This window comes from Neolamprologus multifasciatus, chromosome 6 (genome assembly GCF_963576455.1).
Source record: "Neolamprologus multifasciatus chromosome 6, fNeoMul1.2, whole genome shotgun sequence".
Classification (NCBI taxonomy): domain Eukaryota; kingdom Metazoa; phylum Chordata; class Actinopteri; order Cichliformes; family Cichlidae; genus Neolamprologus; species Neolamprologus multifasciatus.
The window spans coordinates 19955315-19974241 of record NC_140444.1 but is presented as its reverse complement, the minus strand read 5'-3'; the positions used below and the strand labels follow the sequence as shown (position 1 = coordinate 19974241).

Genomic DNA, 18927 nt, shown 5'->3' with positions numbered 1-18927 from the left:
ATGTTGTTTTCTCATTAAAACAATTATTGTAATATGGCAGCGACAAGAGGTCAAATATCCATTGTTCGATTATCAGATTAAATAAATAAATAAATTATTTTTTTGTCTCCAGAGAATAGCTTACCCGCTTGGCATACACAGGGATAAACCATACACGTGACGTACGTACGTACGCAAACATCTCAGTTCTCGCGAGAGTAAAATTCAAAAACAGGCGGTTGTTCGCTGCGAAGAAAACCAACCAAGAGGTACGTTTTAAAGCTCACGCGTTAAGTTTTTGGCTTTAATACTACTTTTCATGTCTGATAATTATAAAACGCTTCTCTAGGGACTTCGTTGTGCGTGACTTAATTACGTTGCGTTGTTTTTTTCTCGGCTCTTGTTTCACTGGTAATTCTCTCGAGGTGGGTTTAGGAAGCTAATGAGACACCAGAGACCATCAGGCGGCTTCCTTTACTGCTAGCTAATAGAGACATTTCTGACAGCAGAGTTTACTCTAGGTAAGCCTGCTTCGGCTCATTGTATCGCTGTCTGTATTCGTTTAGGTTTCTGCGAAGGAAAGATGACGGCGGACAACGAAATAGACATCAAGGAGGCGTTTCAGCGAGCTCAGAAGGGCCACAATAACAAGGCAAAGCTGGTGGCGAGCCTCAAGAGCCGTTATAACAAGGTACGAGATAATGCTTTCTTATCAGTCTCTTCCTAAACATCTTTCACATTATCCTGGATTAATGAGTGCATTGTTTAATATGATAAAATAACCCAGTTTATACGAGAATGTATAAATGCGCTTTCTTCTTAGATATGGAAGAAATACAGTAAAGTGAAATTAAAGCTTGTACACAGGTTTTCATTCTCCGTCACATCTATCGGTACTCTCTGTATATCCTCTTTTACTACGTGCTTGAATCTTCTCTGTGGTCTTCCTCTTTTTCTCCTGTCTGGCAGCTCCATCTTTCTTCTTTCTTCCTCAAGTTTCTGGAAGTTTGAAGTGCTTGCAAGCTGTTTGTGTTAAACTGTTTGACAGAAAGCATACTAATCTCAGATTAGCTGAGATGTCTGGATTGTTAAATAAGTTTTTCAGTTGACCTGGGTTCTTATTATTGATCTCATAAGCATGGACCCTTCTTTCCTCTGTCTCTTCCCTCAGCTTGAGGATAAATCACTGTTCCATGAGGAGTTTGCGCACTACCTGAAGTATGCAATGATTGTCTACAAGCGTGAACCTGCAGTTGAAAACGTCATTGAGTTTGTTGCGAGGTTTGCTGCAAGTTTCCAGTCTCCACCTAAAACAAACGAGGAGGGGGAGCAGCAACAAGAGGAAGAAGAAGAAGATGATGATGCTGAGGACGATCATCCATTTCTGAGTTTCATCTTCAACTTTCTGTTGGAGGTATGAACATTATAATCCTAGTTTATGCCTGTTTTTTGGCAAGCAAATTTGACCAGCAAATTCTTGACCTATTGATGATGATTTGTTAAAAATGTATCCTTTTTTTCTTTTTTAAACAAATCTGTTAACCACAAAAATTAAAACTTGTTCATTTCTGATTTTGCTGACTTTTTGAACACAAAGGCTTTGATGTGATTCTTGTCTATACTGCCTCTCAATTTTATTTTGTGGTTTCCCATATGACTTCTTTCTATTCCTTATGTATTCACATCTGTTTTTCCTCATGCACTTATCCTGATCCAATCCATGTTCACAATTACTCTTGTATCTCTGCCTTTTCCCTCCTAATCAGAGTTTTGTGCCTTTCGGTTTTATTCTAATGACCATCTCATCTCGTTTTCTGCCTTTCTTTCTTCTCAGTCCCACAAAGCCAATAGTCATGCAGTACGTTTCAGAGCGTGTCAGCTGATCAACAAGTTGCTGGGCAGTATGGCTGAGAATGCACAGATTGACGACGATCTCTTTGATCGCATCCACCAAGCCATGTTGGTCCGTGTCACTGACAAATTCCCCAATGTGAGGATTCAGGCTGCTTTGGCCATGACCCGCCTTCAGCAGCCAACAGATCCAGACTGTCCAACCATCAATGGTTTGTTTTTTGTTTTTTAAATGCTGAAATCTGTGACTTATTATCTAAAATTATGTGTTGAATCCCCATCCTCTACATGGTCTTAAATTCTTAATCTTCTCTTGAATCTCACTCCTTAGAAAGTAATTATTGTCACGTGTTTTTGTTTGTTTTTTTATTTGTTTGTGTATCTTTGTTACTGTCATTCTAACTTCGGAATTATTTTCTCCTCTTTCTAGCGTTTATGTTGATTCTGGAAAATGATACTAATGCCGAGGTGCGACGTGCCGTTCTGTCCTGCATTGCAATGTCCCCTCGGACACTCCTCAAAGTACTCAAGCGCACTCGAGACATCAAAGAAAATGTCCGCAAGTTGGCGTATCAGGTACCTATGAATGTAAAAATATGTATCCACTGCAAGGGCTGGTTGATTACGGAGATTTGCACTAAAACTTCAATGTATGTTTCTATTTAAGGTTCTGGCTGACAAAGTTCACATTAAAGCCCTTAGCATTGCACAGAGAGTAAGCCTACTGCAGCAGGGCCTCCATGACACCTCAGGTAACACTGATTTTTGTGGTTAAATAATACTACTTTTATACAGATGCAACTTCAAAAGTTGCACTTAAAGTAACGCAAAACCCTAATCAAAGCTGCTTCTTATTGTTTTAATTAGTAATACACCAGTTATCTTTTCTTCATTGTCAAAAATGTTTGTTTACACAGCAAAAAGCTCTTTGGAATAATGAGTGATCTAAAATTTAAAGAGATTTCTTTACCAAATATAAAATGAAAAACACATTGGAGAAGTTGAGCCCTTTTTTACCCCTCGGCTTTTAAAGGCTGATGGGGTATCGAACTTTGACATCCAAGTTTGTGAATTCGATAACTCGACATCGAAGCAACGTGGGGCTTTCAAAATGATACCAGAAGTGTATCTATCTCAGAATTTGAATCTGTGACCTTGACCTTGATGTCAGGTTTTCTGAAAATCTTGTGAAGGCAATAACTCGAGAAGGAAGTTGCCTTGGATTTTGAAATTGGTAACATAAGTGAATTTACTAAAAATCTCGGACGAGTTTAAATCTCAGTGATCTTGACCAGAAGATCAGAGGTCAAGTTTTCTGAAAATCTTGTAAATGTGATAACTTGAGAATAAAGTGACCTAAGAGTTTCAAATTGATACCATAGGTGTATCTGCTAGTGTGCTGAACTGGGCACCGCTAGTATTTTTGTTTGATTGATAGGAATGGTCCTGCTGTATATGTGTCTGATAGCCTGTGTGCTTTTCAGAAGCGGTAAGGGAGGTGGTTTGTTCTCGTTTGTTACCGGCCTGGCTGCTTCGGCTGGACGGGAACATCATTGAACTGCTCCATAGGCTGGATGTGGAAAACTGCGCAGAAACAGCTCTGGAGACCCTGAAAGCGATCTTCAAAAACATCCCGACTGAAGAGCTGCTGCAGAACCAAGTAGAGCTCGACAACAGGTACTCCCACTTCTCCCTCTGTCTAACAAATAATAAATAAAATGTCTGAAGTTGGAGATCATTGTGTGTGTTTTTTAACAGGAGGCTGATCCCAAAGGACAGTCTGACCTGTGAAAATGTGCTTTACTGGAGAGCTCTGTGTGAGTTCATCAGGAGTAAAGGAGATGATGGTGATGAAATGCTGGAGCAAGTATTGCCAGATGCAGCCACTTATGCCGACTACCTATGTGGGTAAGAAGAGCCACTGTTATTGGATTATAAATTGTGGTTTTCTTGCTTATTGCTGTGCTGTGTAAATTCTGGACCCAGTAACTTTTCATATTGGTGGAATTTATGGAATATTTTATTGGGCACTTAATGTGCTTTTAGTTACTTTGTAGTGTTTTATTTGAAAAAAAAAAAATACAGTTGCCATAATGATTGTGTTGTAACTCTAGGTATCTGAAGGCAGGTCCGGTGTTCTCAGAGGAGCTCCTTCTGTATGTAACTGTGTGGCTAACTCAAAGCTTATATAACAGCAAGGCTAACTGACTGCTTTTTGTTAAACTTCACCTGGCTATTATAAAATATAGTTTTACGTCCAGACAAGTTAACCTGCTTTGCTCATGGTCAGTGCACATAAAAATGGGTGTGTTTTCATTTACAAGAGTAAAACGTGATACTTTAAAAACAGTAGTAATCAGTTTAACATGCCCTTAGTGTGCAGCAGGTCAAGTACAATCCAATCCAGGTATGTACCAATCCAACTTTTTCCAGTTGTGAGAAAGAGTTCATTAGGACTTTTTAGTCATAGCAGCTGAAATGTCCACAATTTGCAGTTAAATTAAATTAAACAAATAAAAGTAGTTAGTGTAGCTTAAGTGAAACAACTCCATGCTGTTGTTGCGTTGCCATTAGCTCTCCCACTCTCCACAGATTGTCACGTTGTCACCGATAACTGACCAAATACCGGATCGATATTTGGAGCTCATGTTTAGAGCAGCCTGAAGCCTGAACTTGCATGGACTTCAAAACACTCACACTGAACCCATTAGTTGAAACTTTTGCCATGTTTAATTTGAACATGCACCAGTGGAACAATAAAGAAAAGCACGACATATCCACCTTCATGTTTATTTTTTTAAAATAATGTCATTTGCTTTTGATGGGTACCATTATCCTTCGCAGTCCTTGTTAAATTGATGTTTTCTGTGTCTTTTGTTTATTAACAAGTTAATTATACAGATAAGTTATCTCACTTGCCGCAGCAGGTTTCTTTTTGTAATCCTTTAGACTTTTATCTTTTTTAGTAACAGTTGTGGTTTTCAGCAAATATGAAAACCAGACAATTATTGCACCGCATTATTTTTGTAACGATGTTGCTGTTTGGTTTTCTTCCCTAAATTGGTATCGTGGTGCTTTATGCTCCTAACTCTCTGCCAAGCTGTGTAAGCCAAAGCTTTTTATTTGTTTTTTTATTTGAGTGATATCTATAGTCCAAAGAAATCCACTTTATAAAGTTCTATTTTTTCCAAAGTCTGTGGGTAATCACGATCTCAGTAGTGATCCAAGTGATCATAGCTGATTTTTGCCATACTCAAGCAGACTGACAGCTCATCTGCTACCCTTGCTGTGCACTGACAGTCTAGTGCTTGTGTATGTAGGTGTGTGAAATACTGACGTGTGATATGCTCTGCAAATGAATTTGATTTAACTAATTGGCAAATCTAACATTTGTCTCCTCGTAAAATGGGTATATTAATTTGAGAGAGGTGACAAGTAGCTGGTTGGTTAAAAGTCACTCCACCGCTGACTGATAACTGACTCTGCTGTGTGACATTTGGGAGAAGCGTTAATTTTGTTTATGCTGTCAGAGTATCTGAATTATTCTAAATGAATGGGCTCTGAGAACTGCTGTTGTCTGACTCTGACTGTTGTAGATATCTGAAGGCCGTGCCTGTGCTGTCCGAGGAGCAGAGGGCCGACTTTAACCAAGTGGAGCTTGTCATGACCAAAGAGTTCATCTCGCAACAGCTCATCCATCTCATCGGTTGTCTGGACACCAACGAGGAGGGTGGCAGGTAAGATGAGAACAAGGTTGAGGAATGTGAATCGGATGCAAAATACCTTAAAATGCATGTGGAAATCAGCTGGGAAAGAGGAAGGATGTTTTTGGAGGGTGATGCAAACAGTCTGGTATTTCATTAATCAGCATGTCCTAACAAATATGGCTCAAAATGGTATATTTAAAAAAAAAAAAAAAAAAGTCTTTTAGAGCCCACTTCTGATGTTTCCTACCCAAACACCAGGCCAGAAATAAGAAACAAGTGTATAAGATCTTCATATTGGCAAAACTCATACAAGAAAGTATTGTCTTTTCTTTGTTTGAGAAATGACTGCAAGTAAAGATTATTTTCTGACAGGCAGCTAATAGATAAATTAATTAATACATTTCAGACCCAGATTAGTTGATGTGACAGGTTAGACAGTGAGCTGACTGGTTGGTTAAATATTAAATTAAACATTGTTTTGATTCGTTTGCCTGTCTGTTTATCTGGATAGCTCAGGAGGCTTTGGTCAGATTTGCATGAAATTTTACTTTCGGGTTTCATCCCTCGGAAGTAATAAACTGGTGCAGTCAGTCTAGGTTTGGAACTAGACTCTGGTTCGTAGTGGCAGCTTGAGGCTTAGGGTGTAGAGCGGGTCATCTAATAATGTGAAGGTCACTGGCTTTATCTTCGACTCCTCCATTCTGTGTGAATGGTGTGAGTGTGTCTGTGAATGTTAGTAGTTTTCAGGCTTGCGACTCTGAGACTGCTCTTGTTTATATATAAGACTTAATTAATTTGGTAGGAGATCCATAATGTTCGTTTTTTGAAGTCCGTTTATTCATTTAACGGTTGAGCTGTGTGTGTTCGTAGGAAGCGTGTGCTGGCTGTCCTGCAGGACATGTTGGCTCTTCCTCAGACTCCCTCCTCTCTGGTCTTCCTCCTCACTGAGAAGCTCCTCAACCTCATCTCCGATGACCACAGACGCATCCAAACTGTAAGTTAGGCTTAAACATGAACTTCACTGTATAGTCAGTTGTCGTGTTATCTAAACTCCCTTTTTGCACACGAGGGGAAATATGAATGTCACTGCCCTTTATGAATCCAGCTGACAGAGCAATTAGTCAGAAATGAAATGATAAAGGCTGTAATTATTTATCAGTGGTTCCAGATGGGCACACACCGGGGTCTTTTTGTTTGACGTGTCAGAAAATATAGCAGGTTTCCTCTCAGCTGTGGCATCATTGACCCTCAGATTGATGTTTAAATGAGCTGGCTTTGTGTCGCACAGGTGGCAGAAATCATCTCCGACGTGAGGGAGCCCATCACAGCGGCCAGTCAGCCAGTGGATGAGAACGAGAAACGCCGGCAGCAGGTCCAGGTGGGTGACACTCTGCCAAATGAAAACGCCCAGAAGCGATTTGATTCTGGAAACCCGTCCAGTTGTCTCACTGTGATTAAATAGAAGAGCTAAACAGCGTCTTTGCACAATTCTACTTCATAGAAGTTAAAAGTCAGAAGGTGACAAAAAAATCCCTTTCTATTAAAGGACACCATGTAGACTTACGACCAGATTACTGTCTAATAATTCCTTAATTAGTTGGATTTTTGTGTTTTTTTTTGTGTTTTTTTTTTTTTTGCTCCATTTATATTCCTTCCCTTTCTGTTTCTTTGTCCTGCTCTACTTCCAGCTGGCAGATGGTTTATATTTAAGGCCAAGCTCACTTAAACTAGCGGGGTGGATGGTGAATGTCATGTACGCTAAACGTATCTTTGCCTGGTAAATCCTGGTTCATTAGCTCTCCCTTCTTTGCTTCATTCCCTTTGCTTAAGCTCCATGCACACGTACGCTCTGAGGGAATTACTCTAGGTTGTGACTGTTAATCTGTCTCCTATACCTTAGTTTCCTCACTAAATACTGAAATCTGTTGGATTCAAAATGGCTGTTGAGAAAGTTAATCCTAGCCCAGGTGTTCACTTACTCTGTCCACTCTGTGCACCTGGTCTCTCCCATCTTTTTATTCTTCAGTGAGTAAAGGCAAAGAAGGCTCCAGAGGGCTGTAGCCTCTCCCAGAGCATCAGCTGTTGTTTTTCCTGTTTGCGGAGGTGCAGTTTTCCATCTCAACAGTCCTCTCTTGAGTGTGCTTCAGCTGAAGAATGACCCTCGCCTCTTATTTTTATTGTCTGACCTGTTTGTGTTTTTTGTTTTTTTGTTTTTCTTTCCCTCTTTTCACTCCCAGCTTGCAGAAGTGAAGGTGCGTATCTTAGAGGCTAAACAAACTCTGGAGGACTGCATCTCCGCCCAGGAGTTCAGCCAGGCGGCAGAGCTGAAGAACTCCATCACAGATCTGGAAAATCACAGGAACCAGATTCTCCAGGACATTGCGGAAAGCAACCAAGTGGCTGACAAGGAGGTCCGCACAGAGAAGGTATATAACTACACAGAAACATCACCTCTGCATTTAAATGTACAGTTTTTGCTCAGCTCTAGCTCCATTCATGGACCCTTGGGGCATTCACTGTCTGAAAAAAGCCATTTATGGACCTCTCCTTTTAAGGCAACCCCCTGTTTATGCCAGCTCTGATTTGTTACCCCTTGTAAGGTGAAGGTTTCCCAAGCAGACAGGAGGTATGGGGGCTTGCTTCTGCCACTGGAGGGAAAAATGCCAACTCTAAGTCAAAATTTCTGGATATTATCTCAGTATTTTGACACAATCACTCAAACTTCCGAGAAAATAACTTAAAATGGAGAAAATAGCCTGAATTTTTGATTCATGAAGTTGCGATAATAACCAAATATTTCTACATATTGGTGCCAAGTTTCCATGGGGTGGAGTTAGTGAGCTCAGGGCCAGAGCTGCATGATGGCTACCCCAAATCGCTGTCAGCGTGGATCTCATTAAAATGATGTTAATGCCATAACCGCATTAACTTGGTAAATCTCCGTTAGCAAGCTAGTGCCGATTGCCCCGTGCGTGGGGCTGCACAGTGCTAACGATTTAAAGAGCTAATGCGTTGACACCGCGCAGCCCCACGCACAGGGCGAGCCGCACTAACTTGCTGATGAAGATTTGCAGCGTTAGCGTCATTTTAACGAGATTAAAGCTGACAGCACTAGTTACAAAGTTTATAATAATTTCAGTATTTTTAGATCCCAACAAGCTGAGTCATAAAGACAATTTTTGTCCTCGTTGTTGTTTTTTAAATAAATGGGGTGTGATGCAATAGTTTACTAGTGCATCCCACTGGAGATCAGATCTGTCTGTATGTGACCCATGAACTGAAATTACTATGACCTGACCTGGTTTAGAGAAGCCTGAGCTTTTTGCTGACTCACCTCATTATTTTAAACCTTGTTAATATGACCATCCATCTCCATATGAGCCACCTGCATCCATATGACAGAAAATAAAGAATGTGTTTTAATAAAATGAAATGGTGAATATGGTATGTGTTTGTTTGCTTTGCAGAATGATCCAGATACTCTTTTGAGGTGTCTAACGATGTGTGCTGAGCTGCTGAAGCAAATGAACATCAAGACCCGGATTGGTCCAACCACAAGCGCCTTAATGTCTTCACTGGTAAAAACAAAACAAGCACTTGAGTTTGTGTCGTAACTAAACATGCAGATCTATAGTAAAGGCAGCAGGATCGCCTTTTCAGATCTGAGTTTGTACATCATTTTTTTCAGAAACCATTGTCAGTTTCTTTCATGCTAGTGTTGAGCCGACGCCACCCTGTAGAAAACAAGCATTTAAAAATATCCTCTTTTTTTTTAGGACACGAGCATGAGCTGTATATGAAAGTTTATTCAGGTCACAGATGAAGGGAGCCAGAGGGTGGTTTTCCCAAAGACTTCAATGCACATAACCAAACAGCTGATGATGGTTCAGAGCTGGCAGATTCTCTGAGTCTTCAAACTTTGCTTCAGTTAGATGCTCATTCAGACGATTTATACTTGGTGTGTGTTGAAACAAACTGATAGCTGCAAAGCAGAGGCGGGCTATGAAGAGATACCCCGTAGTTCCAGATTGAAATTTCAACCGTTAAAAATGTGATGCAGAAAAAGCAAATTATGGGGAACTGTGGGCGCCAGAAAAAGATCTGTGAGACCAAGATAAGTTAGTGTTGAATAAAGAGCTTCATGACTGGCGGGCAGGAAGGCAAAATAAACGTCAGCTATCACAGATGATATGTGGCACAGGATACTCTGAACAGGAAGAAGAAGAAGAAGGGATTACCCGACGTATCATCAAATGATCAAAAAACATCCTGTTTGTACAAAACTGCCTGAAGACATTTCAGAACTGCATCTCTCCAAACAAGGGACACTAAATCCACAGATCGGGTGTAACAATATGACCACTGATGGCTGAAGTAAGTAGCACTGATTATCTCTTCATCATGGCACCTGTTAGTCGGTGGGATATATTAGGGAGTGAGTAAACATTTTGTCCTCAAAGTTGATGTGTTAGAAGCAGGAGAAATGGGAAAGTGTAAGGATTTGAGTGAGTCTGGCGAAGGCCAAATATTGATGGCTAGACGACTGGGGCAGAGCATCTCCAAAACTGCAGCTGTTGTGGGCGTGTTCCCGATCTGCAGTGGTGAACCAGCAACAGGGTCAGGGGCAGCCAAGGCTCACTGATGCATGTTGGGAGTGAAGGCTGATCCAACAGACAAGCTACTCTAGCTCAAATTGCTGAAAAGGTTCATGCTTGTTCTGATAGAAAGGTGTCTGAATACACTGGGCATTGCAGGTTATTGCTGTTTGGGCAGCAAAAGGGGGAACAGCACAGTATTAGGCCATTATGTTATGTCTGATCGGTGCATATAGACTGGCCAAACATTTTCATTTTTCTTAATATTTATCACATAAAAGGTATCAGGGGATTTCACAAGAAAAATAACAGACTGTTTTTGCTGCTGATAAAACTCAAGACCACAAAGTCTAAAAGCTGAAGATTTTCATATCAAGTCGTTTACAAAAAAAGAAGAAGAAGAAAGAAACAGTCATCTGTCACCAATCAACAAATAAATAATTCTGTATTCAATACTGAGGGTAGATGGAAGTTTTTGACCAATGAATTCATGTGTTATTTCTTCTGTTTTACAAATGTGTTTTTCTCATAGACCCTATTTGTTTTATTCTCAGAAGTGTGTCACGTACCATTTCTCAGCTTTTAAAATGTCATACAGTCATAACTTATTTTTGATGAGGGGAATAAAACACAGACTTTTTAGGTACTGACACGCTGGCTCGCACTCTCAGAAATGGCCATAGTAGTGACAATATTTTCATATCACGTATAAATGTACACTGTACTATGGATGTCATGATGAGGCACATCTGCAGTATTTGTTCTAACAGGGGTTAACAGAGGTTAAAGTGGTTTGAATCGGGTCATGCTGTTTCACTCACTCGCTTCTCCTAAATTCGCAGCTTTCTTTGTTAGTGATGCTGAGCTGTTGGTGGTTCAGTCGATAAAACCAGCCCCTGCTGGTACCGTCCATGAATCAGTTGGGCAAGAACTGTCCGAAGTTTAAGGTGTGGAGCGTAACATCGTACATGTAGTGCGTGACACACGAGTGCTGACAGGTCAGGTAGTCTGTGAGCTTGTGCAGAATATTGTGTGTGAATCCTGATGACTTGGAGCACTATTTGCTGTTGCTCCCGTAAGGAAGCTGAAATGTCAAAAAAGGAACCCTATGCCTTGGTTAAATGAGGAGCTCTTGAACTTGAGAAGAAATTGTAGAAAAGCGGAGCGTCACTGGAGATCTTCCAGACTAGAAGTATTTCTCCAGGCTTGGAAGGACTCATTGTCTTCTCTTCAATCAGCGATGTCGACAGCGAAAGCAAATTATTTCTCAAATCTCATCATGAGCCATAAACATAACTCAAAACTCCTTTTCAACACAGTGTCGCAACTTACAGAGAGCAAGTCAACTCTCTGCTGTTCTAATTTGATAGCTCATGACTTTCTTACATTTTTCAGAGACAGGGCTGAAACACTTAGAAATCCTATTACTCCCTCCTCAAGCTGTTCACTAGACTACTCGGCTGCTTTGCTTGTTGGTGCTGATAAACTGGTCCGTGACTTCAAGGTTATTTCTCTGTCTGGATTAACTAAGGTTGTAAAAGCAGCTTGATGTACAACCTGTTCTTTGGATCCTCTACCAGCCTGGGTTATAAAGGAACTGTGGTCAGTATTAGGACCCTACATTCCGTTTCTTTTAAATACTTCATTGACGACTGGGGTCTTTCCTGAATGTTTTAAATCAGCTGTGGTAGTGCCGATCTTGAAAAAGCCTGGACTGGATGTTGACATGGTCGCAAACTATAGACCCATCTCACATCTGTCTTTTTTGTCTAAGGTCTTTGAAAAAGTGGTTTTTAAGCAGCTCACTGAGCATTTGTCAACAAGCAATCTGTTTGAACCATTTCAGTCTGCTTTTAGACCAAATCACTCCACAGAAACAGCTTTAGTCAAAGTGGTAAATGATCTGCTGGTAAATGCAGACAATGATCGCACTTCAGTTTTATTACTGCTGGATCTAAGTGCTGCGTTTGACACTGTGGATCACTGCATTTTATTGGATAGGCTTGAACATTTTATTGGAATTACAAGAAATGTTTTATCATGGCTGAGATCTTACCCGCTTGGGATGTCTCAGACTGTTAGTTTTAAAAATGATCTGTCCGAGACTTGTGCAGTGAGGCATGGGGTCCCTCAGGGCTCTGTACTTGGACCATTGCTGTTTTCTATGTACCTGTTACCTCTTGGTGTTCTTTTACATTCTTTTAATGTAACCTTTCATTGTTATGCTGATGACCTTCAGCTTTATGTTCCTTTAACCATTGGAATTGTGCTGAAGTCTCTAAACTAGAATGTTGTTTATCTACAATTAAGGGCTGGTTATCGGATAATTTCTTGCTCCTAAATACTGATAAGAAAGAGTTGATGGTCATTGGGCCACACAAATTTCAGCACTTGTCCCAAAATTTCATCTTGAAAATTGATGACAGTGCCATAAATTGCAGGAACAAGGTAAAAAACTTGGGTGTGTGGTTCAATATGGTGCTCTCCTTTGAATCTCATGTGAAAGAGATAACAAAGACCGCCTTTTATCATTTGAGGAACATAGCCAGAATCAGACAAGTTTAGTCAAGCGACACTGCAGAGGTTCTTGTGCATGCATTTGTGTCTTCCCGTATTGATTATTGCAATGCTCTTCTTTCTGGCCTACCAAAGAAAAGTTTTAGAGGTCTACAGATGGTGCAAAATGCAGCTGCTCGCATTTTAACAAGAACTGGGAAATTTGAGCACATTACCCCTGTTCTGAGATCACTGCATTTGCTACCTTGTCAGGTTCGAGCAGATTTTAAGGTCCTGCTGCTCACCTATAAGGCTTTAAACGGATTGGCACCTACATACCTCTCCGACCTTTTACACCTTTATGCTCCATCTCGTGCTCTACGATCTCAGGACTCTGGCCTTCTAAAAGTTTCTAGAGCCAGAAAAAAGACAATTGGAGAGCGTGCTTTTTCTTTTCGTACCCCGTTTCTGTGGAACAACCTCCCTCAAGATATTTGGCAGGCATGCTCTGTGGAGGTTTTTAAAACTAAGTTGAAGACACATTTGTTCACCTTATTCTACATGTCTTAATTCTATGGCTTTTAGTTTTTATATTTTTATTGTTTTTAACTTGTATTGTGTGTCTTACCTGTATTGCTATGTATCGCTTTTATTTTATTTATCCCTTTAGTTGTACAGCACTTTGTTTGAAAGTGCTTTATAAATGTTGTTGTTGTTGTTGTTGTTGTCTTTATTACAAAACATATGTAAATAAATAACAGCTGTTATCATTTATTCTTATCTGTTACTAACAATGCACAGTTTATTAACAATGGTTAAGTGTTAACCTTATTGATTGCTTTCACTGTTTTTTTTTTTCCCTGCATCTCAGATCCTGCCCAGCATAGCAAGCGCTCACCCTGCTGTCCGCAACATGGCTGTGGTGTGTTTAGGAACATGTGCTCTGCACAGCAAGGAGCTAGCCAAAACCCACATGGTCCTGCTGCTGCAGGTAACTTCTTATAGATGCGCTTCAGATACCTGAAACACTTTGTTTACATGTGTAAGGATGCTACACGATGAACAGAAAGTTAAGCCTTAATATAATTTCCACACTTAAATTGCTGCTTTCCTTCTAATCGGATTAAATGATTATTAACCTCCTAAGACCCAAACTCTTTCATGGCATGCATTTTTAATTTCTCTTTGCTATTTGGGCTGATTGGGACCTGATGATTGTAAAAACAAAGAATTACATGATATTTTTATTTTTTCACCTGATTTTTGTTTCAGAGAAAAATTAGATTTACACATGAGGACATTCGTTTTAACTTTCGATAGAACAGTGACAGTATAATGTCCTCGCAAGTGGATATCAGGCCTTTGTAGAGCAAAATTTAGTATTTTGGTCTAGACAACCCAAATGATGTCCACATATGTGAACGCCGGGTCCTAAGAGGTTAAATACATTAATAATTCAGTTACTGTCAGTCTATCTGCAAATAAAATAATTGCTAATCAAAAAAAAAAATGTAATAAACTAAACATGACGCCTTTAGCTTAAGAGCTGTGCTCAAACTAATTATTCAGTTATTTTGTAACTGTAGCTAATTGCAAAATAAACAACATTATGCAGGCTGGAGGGGAGTCGGGGGTAATTCTAGTCATTTTTGTTCACTGACAAAAAACACACATGAATTAAAGGCTTTCTTTATTCAAAGTGCTCTGTGTGTATCTGCGTGTTTCCAGATAGCTCAGCTGGATGAGGTAAAGATCCGTATCAGTGCTCTGCGGGACATCATCGACCTGCTGCTGCTGTTTGGCTTCCAGCTTCTCTCTGAAACAGCTGCCACTGAAGCGGCCCGGCCCTCCCAATCCTCACCAGAGAACCAGGACGATGACATGGCGGTTGCAACTGAGGAGAAGGCGGACGTACCAGAGGACACCGCACAGAGTATCCTTGTAATGCTGTCAGAGTTCCTGGACAGTGAGGTGAGGCTGAGATATTTTACTCCAGAAACTACAGTATGCATGTGGGTGTTTATAGATGTCTGATACATGTGCTGTGAACATCCTTCAGGTGTCCGACCTGCGGACAGAGACAGCGGAGGGCCTGGCCAAACTCATGTACACGGGCCGCATCTCCAGCGCCAAGATGCTGTCCCGTCTGGTGCTGTTGTGGTACAATCCCGTCACAGAGGACGACATACGCCTGCGACACTGTCTCGGCGTCTTCTTCCAGCTCTACGCCCGCGAGAGCAGGTCACTAATGTGCATGTTGAGTGATGTGATCACTTTTATTTGGCATGGAATCTCCCCCAGCTGATCATGTGACATCAAAATGGTGTTTTTATGCATCAGGGCTCACCAGGAAGTCGTGGAGGAGAGTTTCTTGCTGACCGTTCGGACTCTGATGAACGCTCCGGCGACGTCTCCGCTCGCTGAGGTGGACATCAACAATGTAGTTGAGCTTTTTGTTGAGCTGACTCGCCCGGGAGCTCTCATTAAACCTTCAACTAACACTGAGGTGAGAAACATCGGAGACTCAGGAAGATTTTAAATTAAACCCAAATTCCAAAAAGCTATTTATAATCTTATTATATTAGGAGTGTGGATTTACTGTTGGGTCTGTGGCTCTGTTCAAGGAAAACACCAAAGATGTTTTTATTGCCTCACTGAGCGTTTGTTATGCATCTTCCCTGAAATACCAGCTAATAGTCTGCAAAATGTTTCACACAATTACTGCAGGTCAAGTAAGCGTGAGCAGATTTTAATTTAGTTCTAAAGTATTGTAAAAGGTTTAATCTGGTAATAACAACAAGGCCTAAACAGAGTGTTATTATTAATCTCTGAATAATTGTATTTGTATACCTGTGTATGTCTCAGGAGGTGTGTGTCCATGACTACATGGCTGTGCGTATCTGTGGCGAGATGATGAAGGACCCCACAGCCCCCGAGGTGCGCCTCTATGCAAAGACTCTGAGCAACCTGGAGCTCAGCAGAGACGAGACCGTCAGGGAGGACCTGCAGACGCTGCTGCAGCAGCTTGTACAGGTGAGCCTACTGCTATCGCACCACTGTAACGTAGTCCGCGTGATATTGGCAACAGGCTCACCATATCAACAAAAAACTAAATGAAGGCCTGGAAGAAACAAAAGGTGGAAGGAGACTGAGGGAGCCACACAATGGGCTGGAGGACAACCCTTAATGAGGTTGTATAAATAAAAAGCTAAACTAAGGTACTGCCAAAAAACAGCAGACTGATAAAACTTTACAAAGAAAAGGAAAAAGAACATAAAGAAGGAGGGACCTATAAATGCTCAGGAGCTGCTTGGTCTGGGAGAGATCGCAAAAGTTTTCTCTGAGCTAACTTTAAACAGGGGTAGAAATTCGTTAGTTACTCCACCCAAAAAGAGAAGACGCAAACACGAGTGAGAACTAATCACAAATTATAGCTAAAGCTGTGAAAATTGCAATTAAAAAAGCTCTTTGGGTTTTTTTGTTGTTGTTGTGTTTGTTTGTTTGTTTGTTTTCAACCCAAAAAAACAAAATCAAAGTATTGAACATGTTCTGTTCATTTCAAGCTCCATATTTTATATCCTGGGACTGATTCACAGTTTAAAATAATCCTTATTTACCTTATACTAAGACTTTGTGCAGCTACTCGGTTTATCTGAAATAAGCTCTTTTAGCTCTTCTTCCTTTAAGCCAACTTCTGCTGATTTGTTTTGTCCTTGCAAACAGAAAGTTTAAACAGCAAGTGGGTGGAGCTGTTGTGGTAACATTTAGAGTGGCACTGTGAGCACCACTGTCTCAAATGAAGATATTAAAGCAGTGTGATGCTTTTGACTTTGATTGTGAACATAGCATTAGCCACTGCAATGGGACACATGAACGACATCATAGGTCCATGTTGTGTTTTTAAAAACAGTTGAAAATTTTCCAGAATTAACTACACTTCTCATTAGAATAAAGTGGAGAAAACAGCAGCTCCGACTTCATGAACAAAATGTGTTTTCTGTGGAGTTGAAGATCAGCTAAACCGGGCTGTATTATAATGTAATACCAGCTTGTACCACAAGATTGTGGATTGAGTCAGTTTAATCTTCATTTAAACATCAAAGTCAACGAAAACGTATTCCTCTTTACCTTTTGCCAGGACACCGTTGTAAAGTTTCTTGAGGAATAGTTAAAAGGACGGGAGGAAAATGGCACTATAAGTCCAAAAACATCTTAACATGCTTCCCCCTTAGTGGTGGAAGTGTCATGTCTGTGAATGTCAAAAGACAGAAATCATCAGGATATATAGAAAAACCTTCACAGCAGTCCATCAAACCGAGCTCATGTAGTGTGGAGCACAGACCTGTACCTGCATATCTGTCTGTTAAACGGCCCATTGTTTAAGTTCACCCCTTTCCCTCCTCCTTTCCTTCAGGTGGTGAAGGATCGTGTCTGTCTCCGTGCTCTGGAGAAGATGATTTATCAGCTGGCGGACTCAAAAGAACAGGCTGAGCTCCTCAGCACCACTGCGTTACAACCCCTGGATGTCAATGCAGATGGTACGTATGCAAACACAGACTTTAAATAGGAATGGCCATCTGATATCCCATGGAGCATCTCCAACTTATGTTACCTCCTGAGTGTGTGTCTAAATAGATTTAAAATGCTAATTTGTGACAAGCGCTCCTGCAAAAGGATTACATGACTTTACCAGCATGTTGCTAAGTAGATTAAAAATGACTCGCTCTGTCCCATTCGGTGTTTGTTTAGATAAAAATGCAGCAGGCTGAGGGCGGAAATGCAGAAAAATGAGTTCTCTGTTTGCTGTTTCCACAGAGGCTGCGGCAGATGATCCATCAAAATCTGCCAAGAGACCCAAAAGAGGTAATGCAGGGGTTTTTATATGCTCGTCTAAAACTGCAGTCATTCAGTGCCGCTATATTTTTAGAGCTCCTCCTCTCCTGCCCGAGGCAAGAAGTTGAGTCAGCACTGGGAGGTAACCCGAGTCTTTGTTTTCACAGGTCAGAGGAAAGTGTGCACAGCCAAAGGTGGCAAAAAGCCGAGCAGGAGGGCAGAGTCGTCAGAGGAGAGGCGAGTTTGCTGATTTTAGCAAAATAGAAAACAGACCCATTCAGTAACATATTCATCACAAGTGCATTTACTTATTTTCTCGTCTCATCGTATCTCTTTGGCTACAGCGATGGAGAAAATGTCCCAGAGTCGGCCTCCATGGTGCGTCCGTCACGCAGGGCCAAGACTGCAGCTTTAGAGAAGACGAAGCTGGACCTCAACCCTCTTATCAACCAGGAGGCCAATGTGTCCTGAATAAAGAGATTTACCTTTCTGTATCGACTCAGTGATCAGGCAATGAGTCATATTTACCCATTAGTTACATTTGTGTTATTTTCAGTTTAAAGTTTTGTCATTAAATAAATGTATCAAATTTAACAAAGCTTGTTCTCTTTTTTAAAAATTTTGTGCAAACATATCCTGATAACCTTTAACAGGGAAAAAAGCAAATCACCATTTCACACAAGAAGCAAAGACAAAATGTTTCTTTTGTGTTCATGTTTTAATGCCCTAAATAACCATGTGACCTTTCTAGATTTTCTTTGTTTGAAATGGTTGGGATTCCCTTACCAGTTCCCTCTTTACAACAGTTTATTGTTGATGTATTTCTAAATTGTGTTTGAACTGTAGAAGGAAAAGAAATGAGTTGGACTTAATCACAACTAACTGATGGCCTTTATTTTTTCTTGTATCTTAGAAAGGGAGAACAATCCCTGTTACATTTATATTGGTAAAATAAAAGGACAATTGATTAATATATTCATGATGGACATATTAAATAAAGATGTAAAAAGGCTAGATTGATGCTTACACTGTAAGATGGGAAAATAATATTTTTCTGTAAAATTGCCATCAAATCACACGCTTTTCCTGTAAAGGTATGTGTATGAAAATTAGAGGTTTCAAGGAATAATTATTGTTCCTCTGGTTTGAGCTTGTGGGCCACGAGTGTCAAAATGAATTAAATACCAAATTAAATAATTGTTTTAAATGAAATTACATGTAATTATTTAAGTTTAAACTGTTTTAATTTAACAAATTGAATGATGTATTAAATCATTTTGGCACTCAAGGCCCTCCATATGGGAGTATCTTAAATGTGTGGTATATAGTTATTTGTGGGAACTTTATTTTTGTTTTTACTTTGTTTTCTATTTACATTAATACATGTCGACACCCTGTACGGTGTTTACAGTGACTGCAAGAATAACCACACTACTGGTTGAAGAACTTATTTACTATAGAAATGA

At 40.3% G+C, this 18927-nt stretch overlaps 1 protein-coding gene across 2 annotated transcripts; it reads left to right on the top strand.

The window, feature by feature from the left end:
* The first annotated feature begins 130 nt into the window (after positions 1–130).
* ncapg (non-SMC condensin I complex, subunit G) lies at positions 131–18250 on the top strand. Of its 2 annotated transcripts, none has more exons than XM_085163123.1 (22): positions 131–248; positions 546–670; positions 1151–1393; positions 1814–2042; positions 2261–2406; positions 2498–2582; positions 3315–3507; positions 3589–3738; positions 5427–5567; positions 6408–6531; positions 6826–6915; positions 7775–7963; positions 9005–9115; positions 13500–13619; positions 14357–14599; positions 14688–14869; positions 14969–15134; positions 15494–15661; positions 17043–17166; positions 17444–17491; positions 17629–17698; positions 17806–18250. In XM_085163123.1, the coding sequence occupies exons 2-22, from the start codon at positions 563–565 to the stop codon at positions 17930–17932; spliced, it is 3057 nt and encodes a 1018-aa protein (XP_085019249.1). In that variant the 5' UTR covers positions 131–248; positions 546–562; the 3' UTR covers positions 17933–18250. The 2 variants fall into 2 exon arrangements, with proteins under 2 accessions (XP_085019249.1, XP_085019250.1); XM_085163124.1 differs by lacking the exon at positions 131–248 and adding an exon at positions 255–404.
* Positions 18251–18927: the final 677 nt, after the last annotated feature.

Coding starts and splice junctions, on each gene's coding strand:
- ncapg (XM_085163123.1), top strand. CDS start 563: ATGACGGCGGACAACGAAATAGACATCAAGGAGGCGTTTCAGCGAGCT. Junction 5,568..6,407: donor ACCAACGAGGAGGGTGGCAG/GTAAGATGAGAA, acceptor GTGTGTTCGTAG/GAAGCGTGTGCTGGCTGTCC. Junction 6,916..7,774: donor AACGCCGGCAGCAGGTCCAG/GTGGGTGACACT, acceptor TTTCACTCCCAG/CTTGCAGAAGTGAAGGTGCG.